Source organism: Pararge aegeria, chromosome 11, assembly GCF_905163445.1.
Source record: "Pararge aegeria chromosome 11, ilParAegt1.1, whole genome shotgun sequence".
Taxonomy (NCBI): Eukaryota; Metazoa; Arthropoda; class Insecta; order Lepidoptera; family Nymphalidae; genus Pararge; species Pararge aegeria.
The window spans coordinates 6,168,564-6,186,638 of record NC_053190.1 but is presented as its reverse complement, the minus strand read 5'-3'; the positions used below and the strand labels follow the sequence as shown (position 1 = coordinate 6,186,638).

At 33.2% G+C, this 18,075-nt stretch overlaps 5 protein-coding genes across 7 annotated transcripts; 3 read left to right on the top strand and 2 right to left on the bottom strand.

Moving 5' to 3' along the window:
* Positions 1–494: 494 nt before the first annotated feature.
* On the top strand, positions 495–2,268 carry LOC120627480 (barrier-to-autointegration factor). The gene is made up of 2 exons (XM_039895484.1): positions 495–741; positions 1,639–2,268. Exons 1-2 carry the CDS (start codon positions 616–618, stop codon positions 1,783–1,785), a joined length of 273 nt encoding a protein of 90 aa, XP_039751418.1. The 5' UTR covers positions 495–615; the 3' UTR covers positions 1,786–2,268.
* A 3,167-nt stretch (positions 2,269–5,435) lies between these two features.
* LOC120627410 (syntaxin-5) lies at positions 5,436–8,773 on the bottom strand. The gene is made up of 3 exons (XM_039895412.1): positions 8,226–8,773; positions 7,007–7,215; positions 5,436–6,670 (listed from the first exon to the last, which is right to left on the bottom strand). The coding sequence occupies exons 1-3, from the start codon at positions 8,623–8,625 to the stop codon at positions 6,212–6,214; spliced, it is 1,068 nt and encodes a 355-aa protein (XP_039751346.1). The 5' UTR covers positions 8,626–8,773; the 3' UTR covers positions 5,436–6,211.
* A 129-nt stretch (positions 8,774–8,902) lies between these two features.
* LOC120627279 (TATA-box-binding protein-like) lies at positions 8,903–11,073 on the top strand. The gene is made up of 5 exons (XM_039895219.1): positions 8,903–9,345; positions 9,683–9,829; positions 9,900–9,996; positions 10,516–10,714; positions 10,814–11,073. The coding sequence occupies exons 1-5, from the start codon at positions 9,065–9,067 to the stop codon at positions 10,888–10,890; spliced, it is 801 nt and encodes a 266-aa protein (XP_039751153.1). The 5' UTR covers positions 8,903–9,064; the 3' UTR covers positions 10,891–11,073.
* A 6-nt stretch (positions 11,074–11,079) lies between these two features.
* Positions 11,080–14,768, bottom strand: LOC120627278 (ribonucleoside-diphosphate reductase large subunit). The gene is made up of 5 exons (XM_039895218.1): positions 14,537–14,768; positions 14,245–14,333; positions 13,620–13,797; positions 13,181–13,380; positions 11,080–13,093 (listed from the first exon to the last, which is right to left on the bottom strand). The coding sequence occupies exons 1-5, from the start codon at positions 14,577–14,579 to the stop codon at positions 11,213–11,215; spliced, it is 2,391 nt and encodes a 796-aa protein (XP_039751152.1). The 5' UTR covers positions 14,580–14,768; the 3' UTR covers positions 11,080–11,212.
* Positions 14,769–15,130: 362 nt separating this feature from the next.
* LOC120627508 (magnesium transporter NIPA2) lies at positions 15,131–17,010 on the top strand. Of its 3 annotated transcripts, none has more exons than XM_039895514.1 (3): positions 15,131–15,295; positions 15,567–15,709; positions 15,938–17,010. In XM_039895514.1, the coding sequence occupies exons 1-3, from the start codon at positions 15,265–15,267 to the stop codon at positions 16,565–16,567; spliced, it is 804 nt and encodes a 267-aa protein (XP_039751448.1). In that variant the 5' UTR covers positions 15,131–15,264; the 3' UTR covers positions 16,568–17,010. The 3 variants fall into 3 exon arrangements, with proteins under 3 accessions (XP_039751448.1, XP_039751447.1, XP_039751446.1); XM_039895513.1 differs by having other exon boundaries at positions 15,131–15,415; XM_039895512.1 differs by having other exon boundaries at positions 15,131–15,487.
* The last annotated feature ends 1,065 nt before the right edge of the window (positions 17,011–18,075 follow it).

The window sequence follows — 18,075 nt, the reverse complement described above, 5'->3', positions numbered from 1 at the left end:
AAGCGACGTTGCATGTTTGCGCATCACGGTTGCCGGGCATGCAACGTTGCAAAGCGAAAACGTAACGAGGTCATTCATTAGTAGATTTTACTCCTTACATTTTTCTCATATCGATTCTTAAGGAGTAAACTCCAATAAATCAAAAATTGGCGCCTGGCAGACGGGAAATATTTAAGTTAATATTATGATTATTTTTATTAGCGATGCTTAGCACTATGTACCCATTGTGTTTAAAACGGTTCATTGTGTATTCAGTCGCAAAAGTGTTTGTTTTCTCTTAACATGTGTGCTCTTGATGAGCGGTGAGATAGCCAAATAAGTTGGCAATAATGTAGCATTGGTTTGAGTCTGCAAAGGACACAGATTAACTCACGTAGTGCATAGACGTAGTGATTAACATGTGAGTGGTTAACGGTTAAAGCAAAATAAACTAGAACCCAGAGCTGTAGTAGCCCGCTGAGGTAGCCCGGGAAAGCCATTAAAAAAAACAAAAATCATTGTTTACAGCTAGTTTGCTTGTTTGATGTTTCTGATTTCCGTACTGAGTGTTGCTGAGGCTTGTTTACCGTGCAACAGTTGTATTGTATTAATTTCCTATTTTTTAACTAAAACAAAATGTCGAGTACATCACAGAAACATCGTAACTTTGTCGCTGAACCGATGGGAGAAAAGCCTGTAACAGATTTAGCCGGAGTTGGAGAGGTCCTTGGAAAGCGATTGGAAACTGCAGGTTTCGACAAGGTATTTTATCATAAATACTTTATAACTATAATTCAAATTGATATCCGACTCAGTTTGGCTAACTACTACTGCTATTTTCTGCCGATCTATCCATTTTGAAATACCATTGGTTTCAATACGATTGTTCGAAACTGCTTTAGTAAAGTTAGGTTAACCCAACTATGATCGAGGATAAAATAAAATAACTGTCACCAAACAGCCACAGGACAGTTGATATAGTCACAGTTATAAATAACATTATCACCAAACTGATTGCTAAATGCTAATTTCATGTCGACCCAGCATTATTTAAAACTGTTCAAGATCTTTATCAGTACGTAATAATGAGCGTCAGTCATTATGGGACTATCAGGGATGATTCATGACTGTTCCTTTTAAACATTTTACATTTTTTATTTTAATATAATATGTATGTATACAATGAGAGGAGATTGTAGACCAGCTCTTGGCTGCAGTCATGCCTGATTTAAATGATGATGCAGCCTATTGTGGACCATACTTACCTGGGCGATGCCTAGTCACTCTTGATTTAAAGATGTTCTCTGTATAGTCTCTACTTTTGTTTCCACTACAACAATTTTCTAAAAAATCCCTCCATTTATCACTTAGTGCTTGGAAAAACATTTGATGAGAAGGAGGAGGAAGCAAATTTGTTATGACATTAGTTTTTCAAGGTGGTTTTATAATTTCATAAAAGCTACAAAACCCACGGTGCATGAATGTGATTAACATTTGGCCTGTTTTGTTATTCACCATTATCTAATTGGTTTTATGACTGAGAATTTATAAACTGTATGCCAAGTTGACACAAGGTTTACTCACATCCAGTAAAGTGTCCATAAGATATATAGTTTCCAGTAATATGTTATTGAATAATTATTTATTTCATTGTTTCAGGCTTCTGTTGTTCTAGGACAGTTCTTAGTCTTAAAAAAAGATAAAGAGCTATTTCAAGAGTGGATGAAAGAGACATGTAGCGCAAATTCTAAACAATCTGCAGACTGTTACCAGTGTTTAAAAGACTGGTGTGATGAGTTTTTGTAATTAGTTACAGATTTTCAAAAAATGTTTTTTCACAATTTTATACAAATAATTATTTTGTTCTTAAGGATAATACATGTAAATAATATATTGTGCATTTTCTATAGTAATGTGTGTAATGTGTTTAATATTCACAGAAATATTGTTCTCATACTTTTAACTGACTTGTGAAATATAAAATAATTCCAAAAATATATTAGTTATTAATAATTTTCATAAAAATCAACTGAAGCTAGACAGTTTTAAATATTTGGCACTTTTATTAACGTTCATACAATACACTCAAGAATTATTAATAACTGGCCGATTCCAACTTGTCGACTTTGGTGGCATTGGATTTCTGATTTCTTGTGAATAAGAAGTGGTTTTATCGCACCATAAACTATATTAACCTGCATAAATTAGCAAATTCAAATTCATTTATTTGCTTAAAACATGACAAAACATTATACATGTTTAGTCGCAGTCTACAACATGCATATCTTAATTTACTATACATCACCACTCAATTGCAAATATATTAAAAATAATAGCAAAAGATATTCAATGATAAAAAAAAATCATCAATAATATAAATAAGAAAATCGTACGCTTTTTAGGTCTGAAGTCCCTATTTTGTTAAGGAAATAGAAATGCTAGAAAAGGTTAAAAGACGAGCCACTAAATTGCCAAGAGAATTGAGAAACCTTTCATATGAGCAAGGCTTGCAAACCTGGGACTCGGCACCCTCAAAAGTAGGCGAGAAAGAGGCGATCTCATTGAAACTTATAAAATGTGTGGAGAAAAACATCGTTAGGAAAACCGCATGCCTGCGAGTTCTCTGTGATGTACTGAAAGGTGTGTGGAGTCCACCTATCCGCATTGGTCTAGCGCGTTGGAGTACTTTTACGTTGGAGTTGGGCTTTCATATAAAAGATAGATAAATTATTTTAGAATTTTCTCATGAGTGATTAATGCAGCCATTCGCCATTCTTTCTAGTGTATTTAACTAACACATTGGTCGGTCCAAAATGCCTGTAGTTAATGATGTGTTTAATAGGTACGCTTCGCACAATCAGCCTAATAATAAAATAAATTATTAAGTATGGTATCATGGGACACTAAGGTCAATTATTATTAAAGCTATGTGATAAGAGACCCGATTTAGCATTTCGTCTGTTTAAATAATGTATTTTTGTGACATTCTAAGCGCCAGAGCAAAACAGGCATTGATACGGTCAAAAGTTTTTTTGAAATAAATTTTTGTGATTAAATTGACAATGATGATATTGATTGTCTACCAATCCGCACTGGCCCAGCTTCGTGGACTACGGCCTAAACCCTTCTTGTTGTGTAAGGAGACCCGTTGATAAGGCCAGCCTCGTGTATAATAAGAAAAATATCTCATAACAACCCATTACTGGCCCACTACAGCGCACGGATCTCCTCCCACAATGAAAAGGGGTTAAGGCCGTAGTCCACCACGCTGGCCCATTGCGGATTGGTGGACTCTACACACCTTTTAGAACGTTCTGGAGAACTCTCAGGCATGCAGATTTTCTCACGATGTTATCCTTCACTGTTGAAGCAATATTTTAGTTGCTTTAAACGCACATGCACTGAAAAGTCAGAGGTGCGTGCTTGGATTCGAACTCGGCCCCGCAAAATTAACCTAACCACCAGGGTATCGGTGCTTCAGTTCTACCCACTGCTATCCTCGCTTTAGTTCTACCGACGGGGCATAGTAATACGTACACCGAAGACTTCTTTCTCATCGCTAACTTTTGAAATTTTTGTTAATGGGAACCATAAAAATAATGTCTGTTTATTCAGAATCCTTCTGCTCCATCCATCAAATTGATCTGATAATTGATACAGAGATCATTCCCGTATACTTACATCCTGAAATTCCCACAGGAACGGGCCAAATACTCGCGGGCGTTTAAGTGAAACAAAAACTATTAGGTATATATAAACGATAGGTTATGTTTATAGATATATTTTTAAAATATTCATATTTTTAGTTCTTTACATTTCCAGATTCTATAATACATTTTTGAAATTATACAAGGTGTAAATGAAAACCGAAATATTACATTACAGGCTTTAAGAGGTACATTATTTACTGTATCTGAGACTTATCTCATACATGCTGAAGGAATCAGATACTGCCCTATTGTATGACTAGTGACTCCGGTCACTATTTGGTAAGCGTCGCGTTACATAGGTACGACGCGAATGTCGGTCTTTTATCTTCAATAGGCTTGTCATAAGTAAACACTTAGATTGCTTCGAATTCGTTTGTATGGAAAAATAAATATGCTTCTTTTGATACAATAATTTTACAGGGCGATTCCTTATGAAATGTACTTGTGCAGTATTTCGTAATTCGGTTACACATTGTAAAATTATTAAAAACTCCATTATATGTAACAATATTTACAGAAATAACTCAATTTATATAACAAGACACATGAGACAGTCCACCAATCCGCACTGGGCCAGCGTGGTGGACTACGGCCTTAACCCCTTCTCATTGCGGGGGAGATCCGTGCTTTGTAGTGGGCCGGTAATGGGTTGATATGATGATGATAAAATAAAATACACGTATCCTATGCAAATTTTGAAGGATATAAAAAAAAATCTCTTATTGTAAATGCAAAAGTTAGAGTTAAGATAACTAAATGATTTCTTTGTTTTATTAGGAAGCAAATAAATTTTTATATTCTTTTGATATAAATTAAATAGATAATATCGTAATATAGTAAGCGTAGTGCAGATTTGGCCAAGTTGACTATACGTGATTTTAATTTGTTACCTTTTTTGCTAATGCATTGTAGTGTTACAGTATTCATAATAATTACAATACCAAAAACTAACGAGTAATTATACAAATTCTTTAATACTTTAAGGAAAATATCTGGAAGCTGTTATTAATATGTCCAGTGGCAATCACATGGACTGTTCTTACTTTTAAGGTGAAATTACTATGGCAAGGATACCAGAATAATATATGAAAAAAATTAAACAACACTTATACACACACACACGCACGTGTAAATGCAATTTAAAGTCTTTACAATATGGATTTAAGATATGGATATTTTTTAAAGTTACTTTGATAGGAAAACTGAAATATACCCTCAATTAGTCTTGTAAAATGTCAACTTGGCTAAACCTGCTATTATATAATCATTATTCACTAGCGCGGTCAAGTCGCAGGCTCCTATTGAAGTAGATACTCGTAGTTTCGGTCGAGTCGCAGTGCCGCCCTGTAGTGCGCGAAGGTGGTTACTTATTTTCCATCGTTTCGGTTTTACACAAATAAATATAGTAGGTCTGTACACCAAAACTAAATCCTCCACCTTTGAAGTACTGGCTAATGACCAATAGCAGCATAAGTGTAAATATCAAGATTTCCCGCCATAACCTATTTATTTTTTATTAGCTATACTTTATGGCATCAAAGACAAATTTTCCAATTCCATTGGTGCTAGGAGAAAAAAAAACAGCCTACAATTGCATTTTAATAAGGCTTGTCAGTGTAATTTCTGTTCGGCCGCCATTTTAATAAACAACGCGTTTCGTCGTGTAAATGGAAATATAATGGATAAACTTATTTGCAATGAATGCTTTTTGACATGATTTAATTTTTATGGGATTTAAAAATAGTCTCAAGATTTACCACTATATTTCACGAATTTTTTTAACAGGTCAACTTATTTTATCTCTATCTTATGGTTGATCAATTGGTGAAAATTATGTGAATTTTGTACATATTTATTTCTACATATTATAAAACTCTTTGAGCAAAAACACTTGCACCTTTCGGGCGCAGCAGGGAGTGCTGTTTGTTCTAAAGTATTGTTAATAGAGTTGTATGTTGGATGTTGGATTATTAATACGGACCTTAGACCTATAAAACTGCGACCATAAGACCTTGGCCGCAGAAATACCGACGAGCGACGACAAAGTAACGCTAAATCGCTTAGCGTCACGTCTTCGTCAGTAGGATGGTAACAACACAAGCTGAAGCCTCCCATCAGACCAGACCAGAGAAAATTTGGAAATAATAAATACCCAAATTCCCCCTGCCGGGAATCAAACCCCGGACCCTTAACCCTTAAATTGTTCAGGTATTTTTTGCTCAAAGAGTTTGGTAATATTACACCAATCAGCATACATCAGTAAACTTTTAAGTTCCACAACATTTCCGCACAGTTTGCATAATAGAGCCAATTCATACAGTAAATTGAATTCTGACTGACAACCAACAGCAAAACTTTGATATTGTTACGGCAAAAATCAGACAAATTGATGATGTCTCATAAATAAAACAATTTATACTACTTTTGTTGTGTGCCACTATTTTAGAGAAAAATGAAAATGGTGGACAGTAATCCAGGCTATATTCTTATATATCCACACCCCTTCTGCAACTGTATTGTCACTAAGCCATAAATATCACAAAGAAAATAAAAAAGAAAATTAATACTCCAAAAATTTTAAACATCAGTGCTCGATTGCCTGTTATATTTTGAAAGTATTTCATTATTTCTCTGTGGCCAGCTTCTACATTCATTTCAGCTTCTTGTATATTAGCATCAATTCTGCCAATAGCTTCATCTTGCTCTTTTACCATATGTGCCAATTGTTGAAATATGCCTCCCAATTCAACAATAGTGCTTTCAATATTGTGCATAGTTTCAGCTCTTTGTTGTACATATGTATCACTATCATCTCTCAATGCCATTTGTTGTGTTTGTAAGCTAGAAACTTCGCCAAGGTCTATACTTACTTCTTCAGGTTGTAATATAGAAGGAACTTCTTTAACAATTGGTGCAGTACTTGAGAATTGTTCTCTTCTATTATTCTGATGTTTAAGGTTTTCTGACCTTACTTCCAGAACCTTAAAATGACATAATATAAAAATTTAAAACCCCTGACTTTCAGTATAGTGTACATTATTCTACTACCTTTCATTTGATACCCATATTGAGAGAAAGTACCTATATACATATTTTGTGCATGCTGGCAGCCATCTTGGACCGATTTTCATGAAACATAGCTTAAAACACTCCTGACGTATTCAACTTTTAAACAAAAAATTGATTCATCAATTTTATCATACCCCATCATATTAACAACACATGTTTTTTACATCAAGGACAAAAAATTAATCATAATCATAAAAATTTGTCTTACTTTGAAAAACAACATTATTCAAACAATCATAACTGTTTACCTGTTTAAATTGATTACTCATAGAAGCAAGCCTTGATTGCAGTGCAAGTACAACACTTGAAGAGTGGCTGTGCATACTTTTGCGACCTCGTGGCATTTCCCCTAACCTGGCAATCTGCTGGTTCAAGGAATTTAAATCACCCTTGATAATGTATGTTAACTCATGTATTTCCATAGGTCTATCATCAAATAAAGATTTCTTCTTTGCCACTGGAAAATTTAAAAAATTCTGATAAATATTCTGCTATAACATGATATTGATATTTTTAAAGTATTTAAAAGTTGTTTTTTTTTAATTTATAGACAAGCGCTTGACTGCAATCACACCTGATGGTAAGTAAAGATGCAGCCTAAGGTGGAGCGCGCTTGCCTAGAAGATGCCTATTCACTCTTGATTTGAAGGTACTAATGTTAAAGGAACTGGGGAAAATGGAAGCTGGAAGAGCATTCCAGATCGTAGCATTTTATTCAAATAATATTAAGTGAAATTTATTATCCCAGATGTGTCATTTTGATACATGTAACCAATGCCCTTTTAAGTACACCTGAAACCTGAATGCCTACCAGTTCTCCACAGTGTTCTAAAAGTTGTGTACACTAATCGGCCCTAGGCCAGCATGGTAGACTACAGCTTACGCCCTTTTCATTCAGGAAAGAGACCCATGTCCTGTACTGGGCCAGTAATAGGCTGATATGAAGACCAAACTACTTAAACATTTTACATGCTCCTAGAACTCAGTTATTAATAAGTTAGAGACTAATGTCCACTTCACTAAACTGAAGCATTGCCTGAATCAAATGCCATATGATTTAGGCAATGTCTATATAAAAAAAAAACATTTCACCAACTATTAGGTACTAATGATTGGTGAACAGTTGATGTATGTGTAGGAATCTCCTAAGATTGGGCATTAATTGTGGAGGCATTCCCTTGTTTTCACTAACAATGATAGTGAAAATGGGCATAAATGTAATGGGAATCGGAGCATGTCTTACAAAATTTTTAAAAATAAAAATAAAATTTTATAAGATTATTTAAAAAAAGCCATTCATAATTAATTGCTAGTAGTACCTACTTTAATTTCACTCAATCTCAAAAACAAAAAACCCATCTGCACATAGTTTATTTTCCTACACTACATAGCAATAATATGTATATAGATTTTAGAAGACATTCTCTTATAATATATCAATGTACTACAGCTAAAAGTGAGACTTACATAAAGCCAGTTTTTCTAGCTTAGTATAGGTACTGGTAATGTTTTTACTTATAACTTTTGCCATACTCATAAATTGCGAATATGTAGCTAGAACTGCAGCTTTTCTATCATCTTTGACAGATGGTCTTACTAAAGTACGCCCTTGAAGACTTCTCACAGTGGATACAAACTCTTGAGTTCTGTCCCTAGCAGCCATCACTGATTCAAATACAATCTCTTCTAAAAAATCAAATGTGACCTCAGATCCAAAAAACCCGGATTGGCACTGTTCATCCGAGTTACGAGAGACTGTCTCTTGGAAATTGGTTCCGTTTTTGTTTAATTTATTGTAGGGAATTAATTCTTCCTGTGGTCTAGGCGTCCTTTCTGATACACCAACGTTGCGGCGACGAGGTAGCATTGCATTCTAGACAATGGAAACTGGAAATGATATTTGAAGAACTTGCACTAATTATCTCTAGAATGTTTAATTTTATTAGGTAGTGAAAAGCAAATTAGCAAAAAATATTATAAAAATGTGACAGATCATAGATGACGTTAACATCAGGGTATGAAGTTGACGTGTAAACATTACAGATAAAAACTATGTTGTCTATACCTCTGTGCATTTTTTTATAAGTTTAGCGTGCCCGACACGACACGACAGAGTCACAGAGTAATATGGTGGCAATCAGTTTATAGACCTCATAGATAGTCTTATCTATGATCATCCTAACAAAACAAGAATTGGTAAAATCAATACAATGGTGTGATGAAATGTTTTAAAATTCTTAATATCGTATACAGCCGATAGGTATATAGCAATTGTGGTCAAGAGAAAGTATTTCAATAATAATAAAATGTCTTTACCGGCGGAAAATAATATGCCTAACCAGACATCAATAGACGATGAAACTAACGCTCACGATATCAGTGTTAGCACCGCACATCAAGAAGTCAACTCTGAAAGTATATTCTCCACACCACAAGCTGTATCTCATGTCTCAGGAGAAGTTATGCTTACACCTACACATCGGACATTTACCCCACAAGCGCATTCTGCAAACCCACATAGTTCTATGACTGCCATTACACCTATAGCTAGTGCAGCTAGCCAGGCAAAAAGTAGCATAAAATTACAGTGAGTTATCAATATCTGATTATCATCTATTGGTGAGATAAAGGCTTTCTTCCAGAGATGTGCTAAGCTGTGCAGCCAAGGATAATTATGTCATCTATCAATAAAGATCTTTTATTTTCCTAGCTCTGCACTGGTGGATATGCGTTCAAACAAAAGGGCTGGGAAGTGCTACACCAAATAGCACTAATATTGTTTCATAGCCTAGATTTGACCTTGCTGGGCACACCAAGCAGACTAAAGTAGGCTTGAAATAAAAATTTGCTTCTTTTTCATATTCTTGTTAATTATTTGGGGTTTAAATTATAGTATTACTTAGTATACTATTTCATCATTTCAGGAACTGTATTTCAACAGTCAGTTTGGGCTGTGAACTTAAATTATTAGACATTTACTGTCGGACTAGATATTCAGAATACAACCCAGCTAGATTTAATGGTGTTGTTATGAAAATTCTGGAACCACGTACAACTGCTTTAGTTTTTAAGTAAGTCTATATTTTTTATTGATGTATGATTTGAGTCTTACTGAATAAATTGAAGTCTCTAATTTTACAGATCTGGTAAAATTGTATGCACAGGAGCAAAAAATGAGCATGATGCTTATATTGGTGCCAGAAAATTTGCAAGAATTATTCAGAAACTTGGTTATCCGGTAACTTTATTTATCTTAGTAATGCATCAGGGAGAGAATCAATACAGTTCATTAGGTTTTAGCAAAAGTGTGCCAATTCAGAGTACTCTTACTCTGGATTCTTGTCTTTGTTCATGAAATTTAGATGAATCTTACATGTCTGGCAGTCCCATCAATTAAAGCGGGCACTGAGATTCATGTCTAAATATTAACTTATCATCCAAGAACTTCGGACCCTTTAATTGAAAACTATTTTTTCAAGCTCATGGTCACCAAAATATAAAGTAAAACTCAAAATAATATGAATGAAAATCATTTGTTTATTTGAAACTTATAAACTTTGAAATTAATTTTAATAATTAAAAAGCTATTTTATCCAGAAATAGCAGTGCTTTTATATATCTGTGAAGATAGATGTAAGTACAATATACAATACTATCCAAATAAATATAATAATTTTTTGTTGGGTGTCCTTATTATGTCTTATTCTGCCACTAACTAATACTACCAATCTTTAACCTTTTTTTTCTTAATTTTTAGGTAAAGTTTCTCAATTTTAAAGTACAAAATTTCATTGGCACAGCAGATTTAAGATTTCCATTGAGGTTGGAGGCTCTTCAGCAAGCACATGGCCAGTTTACATCCTATGAACCAGAATTATTTGCAGGCTTAGTTTATAGAATGATACGGCCAAGGGTTGTCTTGTTGATTTTTGTAAATGGCAAATTAGTAATAACAGGTAAATATCTTGTTGGTATTGGGATGATTATTACCCAAATTTATAAACTTGGAATGTTTATATTAATTTATACAGCTAATTGATTCTTTTTTTTCTCAGGTGGAAAGACTAGAAATGAAATTTATGAAGCAGTAGATATAATACATCCAATACTTAGGAGTTTCAAGAAAAACTAGTTACATTGGAACATATTTTTATAATGATAAGTTTGAACCATAAATTAATGAAATACAATAAAAGTACCTTTACATAATTATTGCTTAGTATTAAAATAACTGAATTAATTTTAATTTGTCTACAAAGGAATAACAATGAATGAAATGAAGCAGAATAAGAAAACAATATTTATTTTATAAAATACTTGTTAATTACAATTTATCGAAAAATATAAGTACTTAAATTATTTAACTTAAATTTTATTGTGCCTGTAAGCCTTAATACAATCTTGGACAAGTGGACTCAGCATGCTTACATTAAATCAGATTATTATACATTATATCATGAGCCACAACTCAAGCAATCATCTTTATTTAACAACGAACAAGCAATCATGGACATACTGGCCTCATCTTTTTCAGTGCTTCCATTCGAAATTTTAACTTTCGACTTATCTACTGTAAATTGAATTGCATTAGCTGCTGGTTTTGTTCGTAAATAATACATTCCTGTTTTGAGCCCCATTTTCCATGCATAGAAATGTATGGAAGTCAGTTTGCCATAATTAGGTTCAGCAACATGTATATTAAAGGACTGGCTTTGATCTATAAAAGCTCCTCTATCTGCAGCCATTTGAATAGTAGTTTTGACTGATATCTCCCACACTGTTTTATATAATTCTCGTATTTCTTTTGGAATTCTTTCAATGTTTTGTACTGAACCATTGTTGTGAATTATAAGGTTTTTCATATCTTCATCCCAAAGGTCTGCTTGAGTCAAGTCTGTGAGAAGGTGATGATTAACAACTTGGAATTCTCCAGATAAAACTCTACGTTGATATATATTTGATGTGAATGGTTCAAAGGATTCATTATTTCCAAGGATTTGTGCAGTAGATGCTGTAGGCATTGGTGCTAATAAAAGGGAATTACGAAGTCCATGCTTTGCAATCTTTTCCTTAAGTGCTGTCCAATTCCAAAGTTCTGAGGGAGTCTTGTTCCACATGTCATATTGTAAAATACCTTGACTGGCTGGGCTTCCATCATATGAACTATACACTCCTTCCTTTTCAGCCAACTCGCAGCTGGCTTCTAATGCTCCATAGTAAATGGTTTCAAAGATCTGTTGATTTAGAAGTATAGCCTCTTTGCTTTCATATGGAATCCTCATCAACACAAAGGCATCAGCCATTCCCTGAACTCCAATGCCAATAGGTCTGTGTCTCATATTAGAGTTCTTCGCTTCAGGGACAGGGTAGAAATTAACGTCGATAATTTTATTCAAATTTTGTGTTGCAATTTTAGTGACTTCTTTTAATTTTTCAAAGTTAAATGCTTTATTTTCAACAAACATATTAATTGCAATAGAAGCCAAATTGCACACTGCAACTTCATCAGATGAAGTATACTCAACTATCTCAGTGCATAAGTTACTGCATTTAATAGTACCAAGATTTTTTTGATTACTTTTCCTATTACAGGAATCTTTGTAAAGCATGAAAGGTGTTCCAGTTTCTACTTGTGCTTCTATTATTGCTTTCCATAATATTTGTGCACTGACTTGTCTAACAAACCTTTTTTCCTTTTCATATTTCTCATATAGGGTCTCAAACTCTTCACCCCAGCAGTCTGCTAATCCAGGGCAGTTATCTGGACACATCAAGCTCCAGTTTTCATTTTTTTCAACCCTTTTCATAAATAAATCGGGTATCCATAGTGCATAAAACAGTTCTCTGGCTCGTACCTCCTCTTTGCCTGTATTCTTTTTTAAATCCAAGAATTCAAATATATCTGCATGCCAAGGTTCCAGATATATTGCAAAAGCTCCTGGCCGTTTATTGCCTCCTTGATCCACATATCTTGCAGTGTTATTATACACTCTTAACATAGGGACAAGACCATTTGAAACTCCATTTGTCCCAGCAATATATGTACCTTTGGCCCTTATGCAATGGACATGGAGCCCTATGCCCCCTGCTGATTTTGATATCAGTGCACATTGTTTTAGTGTATCATAAATCCCTTCAATACTATCATCTTTCATTGCAATCAGAAAACATGAAGACAGTTGAGGCCTAGGGGTAGCTGCTGAGAAAAGTGTTGGGCTTGCATGGGTGAAATATTTCTCTGACATCAAGTTATATGTGCGAATAGCAGAATCAACATCTTCACCATGAATGCCAATTGAAACTCGCATTAGCATGTGTTGTGGTCTTTCTGCAACCTAAAAAATAATAAGTATAGTGTAAAATGTCAAAACATTTTAAAAGTACCATTACAAAATTTAGTAATAAGCAGGTAGGTAACTTACTTTGTTGTTGATTTTCAATAGATAGGATCTTTCCAGTGTTTTAAATCCAAAATAATTATATTTAAAATCTCTGTCATAAACTATTGCAGAATCCAATCTGTCTTTGTATTTCATCATAATGTTATAATGCATTTCTGATATCATTGGAGCTCTTTTTTTTGTGAAAGGATTGACAATATTGTATAAATCAGTCATGACATCTAAAACAAAAAATATTACAAATCCTTTTATATAAAACTACATTTGTCTTTATTTTTAGTTGGCAAAATTGTTGGATGAATTAACTTGAAAATTCTATTATAAATGGCTATAAAAGGGAAGATATACTTTACATCCTGATGTTCCCATAGGAACAGTAATAAATATACTGAGCCATAGCTCACAAGTAGCCAGGTTTAGCAAGCAAAAGAAAATAAATGATTATTCTAGTATCACATGCCTGAGAAATGCTTCCTAGTTTCCTTGTGTAAATTGGAAATTGCCAATCTTGCAGCAAGAATTGCATAGTCTGGATGATCAGTAGTCATAGTGGCTGCAGTTTCAGCTGCTAGGTTATCTAGCTCCACAGTTGTGACTCCTGAATAAATACCATTAATAACTTTCAGAGTTATGCTTACCTGTAGGAATTGTAAATTAAATATTAATAATCTCATTCTATAATATTTTAGTCTCAATTGGTTAAAACATAACATATCTGTAAATTGATGTGTGGATTGAATCCAGCAATGAATAATAGCTATTGTATTCCAGAAATCAGATATACCCTAGGATTAAGATTAGGATTATTGATTCTAGAGTTAACTCAATTATCTCATTATATATGTGCCTTCATGCAGCTCAAATAAATTGCCTTTTGAGGATAAGTAAATATGAAATACCCTTTTTAGGATAAGGACTTAGCATGCACAGAAAAACTTAAAATTTAACTTTGGTCTCACCTAGGACCTGACCTGACTATGACAATACATAATTCTATATTCTAACTACTAGACCAACAAGCCAATTGAAATCCCATACAATTTCAATATTTGTGTAAAAAATTGTCTTAACCTACAAATACTTACAGGATCCACAAAATCCATATTCAATCCATAACAAAGTTTCTTGATTCTTGAAGTAATTTTATCAATATGAACTTCTTCCATTCTACCATCTGTAGAAGTTATAAGTATAATTTAATAGTAATTCTCAACTGATTTAAGAATAAAATAGATATGGAGTATAGTTCCAGTAGGCAAAAACAGTACTAATGTAGTCTTTGTTATAATATATATGTACCTAATAGTAATCATTCCTGAAGAGAGAAGGCTTTACTTAAATTTAATAACATGAACGCTTAAAGGAAAGTAATTTTACCTCTCTTGAGAACGTACAGCTTGTTGCTTTTGCCGACGACCATCTTGACTCGTACAATTATATTTTATAAATATTGCTTTAGAGGCAGTAGTAACGTAAAACTTTGAGCTTCACAACTAATAACAATTCGAGTCTAAAAGCTCTTTCTTTCTCTTGAAAAAACGGAGCGACTGGAACGTTACATTACAAAAGTAAACTTGCAAAACGCAAATGCCAAATGCAAAGTTTTAGCGGGAATTGGGAAACCACAACCTAAAAGCATTCTATAATCTCGCTATTCCGTTTAACTTAACTTGAAGCGTAGTGATTGTTTTCTACCTCTTTCTCTAGTCGCCATCAACAAACAAGTTAAAGCTAATATTCCCCCCACACTGCCAAAATTATTAACAATTAACAAAATATTGACTTGTGTGAGGGGAACCATTAGTGAAGAACGGACAATACATAACCCAGTTTGAATAATTTTTAAATTAATTAAAGTCGTATAATTAAAATCGATAGTATTGTACTAATGGAGCTATCGATACTATTGACTTATCTATCGATCTCAACCCTAACTGACGGCTGCGGTCTGACAGTTCTGTTAGCGTAGGTATTTAAAATTTTCTGATCTGTGTGTATTGGTGTTACCTAGCTTTGTTGAAGTCGATATAAGTTATCAATGTGTAATAATTTGTGTTTTTAAGTGGTTACTGTTTGTTATATTTTTGGACATGTTTAGTTAAAAAATGAAAACCTCAATAGATAAAGCTACGGAAGGTGAAGACTATGATCGTGTATCGTTTTTAATTGGACTAGGCCTAGCAATATCATCCAGTGTATTTATTGGGTCAAGTTTTATAATAAAAAAATTGGCTCTTAAGAAAATTAACTCCTTAGGTAACACTAGACCATCAGCAGGTGGTTATTCATATTTAAAACAATGGATGTGGTGGCTAGGTTTCCTAACAAGTAATTATTGTATTTGATCCATTCCGGTTGTTATTTTACCTGCCAACCCTTTATTTACTTTCTGGAAATTATTTAACAGTGGGCATAGGCGAGGCAGCAAATCTAGTAGCCTATGCATTCGCCCCAGCCGCTTTGGTGACTCCATTGGGTGCTCTGAGTGTGCTTGTCGCTGCTGTACTCTCAGCTAAATTCCTTAAGGAAAACCTTAATACATATGGAAAGGTTAGTAACCAAGTTAAAGACTAAAAATAATACTTACATCTAGCTGTATAAAAAAAGCTTTGGTCAGCTTGAGATGTGGTAAAAGTGTGTACAGTGGGAAATGTAATAATATTGTAGGGAAAGTGTAAGAATAAATAAAGGCCATACTTCTAACATAAAATACTAATGCACTGACCAATAATGAAAATCATGATGTTTGATCCCTATAATGAAGTTCTATCATTTCAGATTGGCTGCCTTTTGTGTATAATGGGATCAATTATATTTGTTGTACATTCACCTAAACATGAAGAAATCAAACTATTTTCAGAACTCACATCAAAATTAAGTGATTATATTTTCCTAACTTATGTTTTTACAGTTTTAATCATGACGTTAATTGTAAAGATAGTGTTTGTACCAAGATTTGGCAATACCAGTATAATTGTATATTTATTGATATGTTCTGCCATTGGCAGTTTGACAGTAGTATTCTGTAAAGGAGTAGCTTTAGGCATTAAAGAAAGTATTAATAGTGACAAAAACAATATTTTTAGTTATGTATTTTGGTTGCTGCTTACCATGTCTATTATTTGTATTGCCATACAAATGAACTACTTAAATAAGTCACTTGACATATTCAATACAAATATTGTAACACCAGTTTACTATGTTATGTTTACAGTGTTAGTAATAATAGCATCTGGTATTTTGTTCAGGGAATGGGAGCATATGAAAACATATGACATTTTAGGCTGTTTATGTGGTTTCTTAATTTTAATGGTGGCAGTATTTACACTAAATACTTTTAAAGATCTAAGTTTTCCTTACAGAGACTTAAACCTTAATTCTAGACACAGAAGTTCAGTAGATACATGACAAAGGATATCCCTATGATTTTAAATATAACAATCTAATCTTTGATTAAATTAAGGTTACAGTGATTATATCCAAAGTATAATGTATAAGATTATAAAAAAATACAACTGACAATCTGGCACTATTTTGCATAATACATTATTATAATTTACAATAATTATAGCTTTGTCATTTTCTAGATCCAAGTTCCTCCAATTTAGAGTTGCACATTATTAAACTGTACAGATACATAGTTTGTTTGAGGACCCTATGGTAATATCAACTAGAGTTTCTAATTGAATGATTGGGCGATTTTTAATTCTCTGTGTGTGCTGTTTTCATCTTATGCTACATTATCATCAGCTGAGATTGCCCTAGAAATGCTTACTTGAAAAACTACAACCTCTACTTAAAAATTAATGTTCTGTGCCATTAAATATCTGTTGTATAGTACATATATATTGTTTGCTCTTGATAATTAATTATTTAATAATATTTTGTATGTTATAGTACAACAATATTATACTTAATTTTGAATGAATTCCACTAAAATAAAGAAGTAATAAAAGCACATTTGGTTTGGTGATATTTTTTATAATACTTACACTTAATTTTACAGTATTATTTTTTTCTCTTGAAAAGTGTCCAGTGTACCCAAATATTTTCCAAACTATAGGCTTGGATCCAAACTGAGTCAAGTTCTTTTATGTTAGGTAGCAAGGCTTTCCAAGGTGTAATATAAATAATTATTTTTACTCAAGGACCCCAACTTTACACATAATATCAACTGAACTATATACTCTCACAATATTGTTCATCTATTTGCACCCAATATTGCTAATTTTAAGTCTAGATTTATCATCACAAATTGTTCACTGTTGAATAAATGTAATGTTTTTGCAGTTGATGTATAGGAAATTCCCTTCACTGCATAAATAATTGAATGGTTAAAAAAAACCACTGGTGTCACTTTCATAATCATCTATTTAAAATATCCCACATCCATTATAAATGTAAGTAATCCCTGAGATTGACCTTAAATTAATTTGCTATCTATTTAAATTTAAATTGGTTGAAGAGATCTCATTTTAAGCAGCTTTAGAATGTTTAAAAAAGTTGCAAAATTTACAGCATATTGGCAGAATGCTTTTTATTACAGCTTTTTTTTATATAAATAGTTAGAAACATTCCTAGTATTTGTAACTAGGAATGTTTTTAAATGTTTATCACAAATATATAGTAACTGAATGGTAAATAAAGGTTCTACAAATTGGACAGGTACGTTGGTATCCATATAACCGCATACAGCATTCAGTGCATAGGCACACATGACGACATGGCAGAGTCAGTACACACTTCTGGCGCTCCTGACAGATAACACATAGAGCATCCACAGAATCATCATTATCATTTGCAGTGTGACTTTCCACATTTCTAAAATTCACCTGTTGCTCACCTACCATTTGAGTTATTAATCTTACTTCAGAGTTGGTGAAATAATTATATATTGCATAATAGAAGTATAAAAA

What these genes read in the sequence shown, in the direction of transcription:
- LOC120627410 (XM_039895412.1), bottom strand. Translation starts at nt 8,625, where the DNA reads ATGCTACCTCGTCGCCGCAACGTTGGTGTATCAGAAAGGACGCCTAGA. An exon ending in GCTAGAAAAACTGGCTTTAT is followed by an intron (nt 7,216 to 8,225) that starts GTAAGTCTCACT and finishes TAAATTTTCCAG; the next exon opens with TGGCAAAGAAGAAATCTTTA. An exon ending in TGAGTAATCAATTTAAACAG is followed by an intron (nt 6,671 to 7,006) that starts GTAAACAGTTAT and finishes TGTCATTTTAAG; the next exon opens with GTTCTGGAAGTAAGGTCAGA.
- LOC120627279 (XM_039895219.1), top strand. Translation starts at nt 9,065, where the DNA reads ATGTCTTTACCGGCGGAAAATAATATGCCTAACCAGACATCAATAGAC. An exon ending in AAAAGTAGCATAAAATTACA is followed by an intron (nt 9,346 to 9,682) that starts GTGAGTTATCAA and finishes TCATCATTTCAG; the next exon opens with GAACTGTATTTCAACAGTCA. An exon ending in TGGCAAATTAGTAATAACAG is followed by an intron (nt 10,715 to 10,813) that starts GTAAATATCTTG and finishes TTTTTTTCTCAG; the next exon opens with GTGGAAAGACTAGAAATGAA.
- LOC120627278 (XM_039895218.1), bottom strand. Translation starts at nt 14,579, where the DNA reads ATGGTCGTCGGCAAAAGCAACAAGCTGTACGTTCTCAAGAGAG. An exon ending in GCTGTACGTTCTCAAGAGAG is followed by an intron (nt 14,334 to 14,536) that starts GTAAAATTACTT and finishes TAACTTCTACAG; the next exon opens with ATGGTAGAATGGAAGAAGTT. An exon ending in TATTGAAAATCAACAACAAA is followed by an intron (nt 13,094 to 13,180) that starts GTAAGTTACCTA and finishes ATTATTTTTTAG; the next exon opens with GTTGCAGAAAGACCACAACA.
- LOC120627480 (XM_039895484.1), top strand. Translation starts at nt 616, where the DNA reads ATGTCGAGTACATCACAGAAACATCGTAACTTTGTCGCTGAACCGATG. An exon ending in AAACTGCAGGTTTCGACAAG is followed by an intron (nt 742 to 1,638) that starts GTATTTTATCAT and finishes TCATTGTTTCAG; the next exon opens with GCTTCTGTTGTTCTAGGACA.
- LOC120627508 (XM_039895512.1), top strand. Translation starts at nt 15,265, where the DNA reads ATGAAAACCTCAATAGATAAAGCTACGGAAGGTGAAGACTATGATCGT. An exon ending in GTGGCTAGGTTTCCTAACAA is followed by an intron (nt 15,488 to 15,566) that starts GTAATTATTGTA and finishes ATTATTTAACAG; the next exon opens with TGGGCATAGGCGAGGCAGCA. An exon ending in ACCTTAATACATATGGAAAG is followed by an intron (nt 15,710 to 15,937) that starts GTTAGTAACCAA and finishes CTATCATTTCAG; the next exon opens with ATTGGCTGCCTTTTGTGTAT.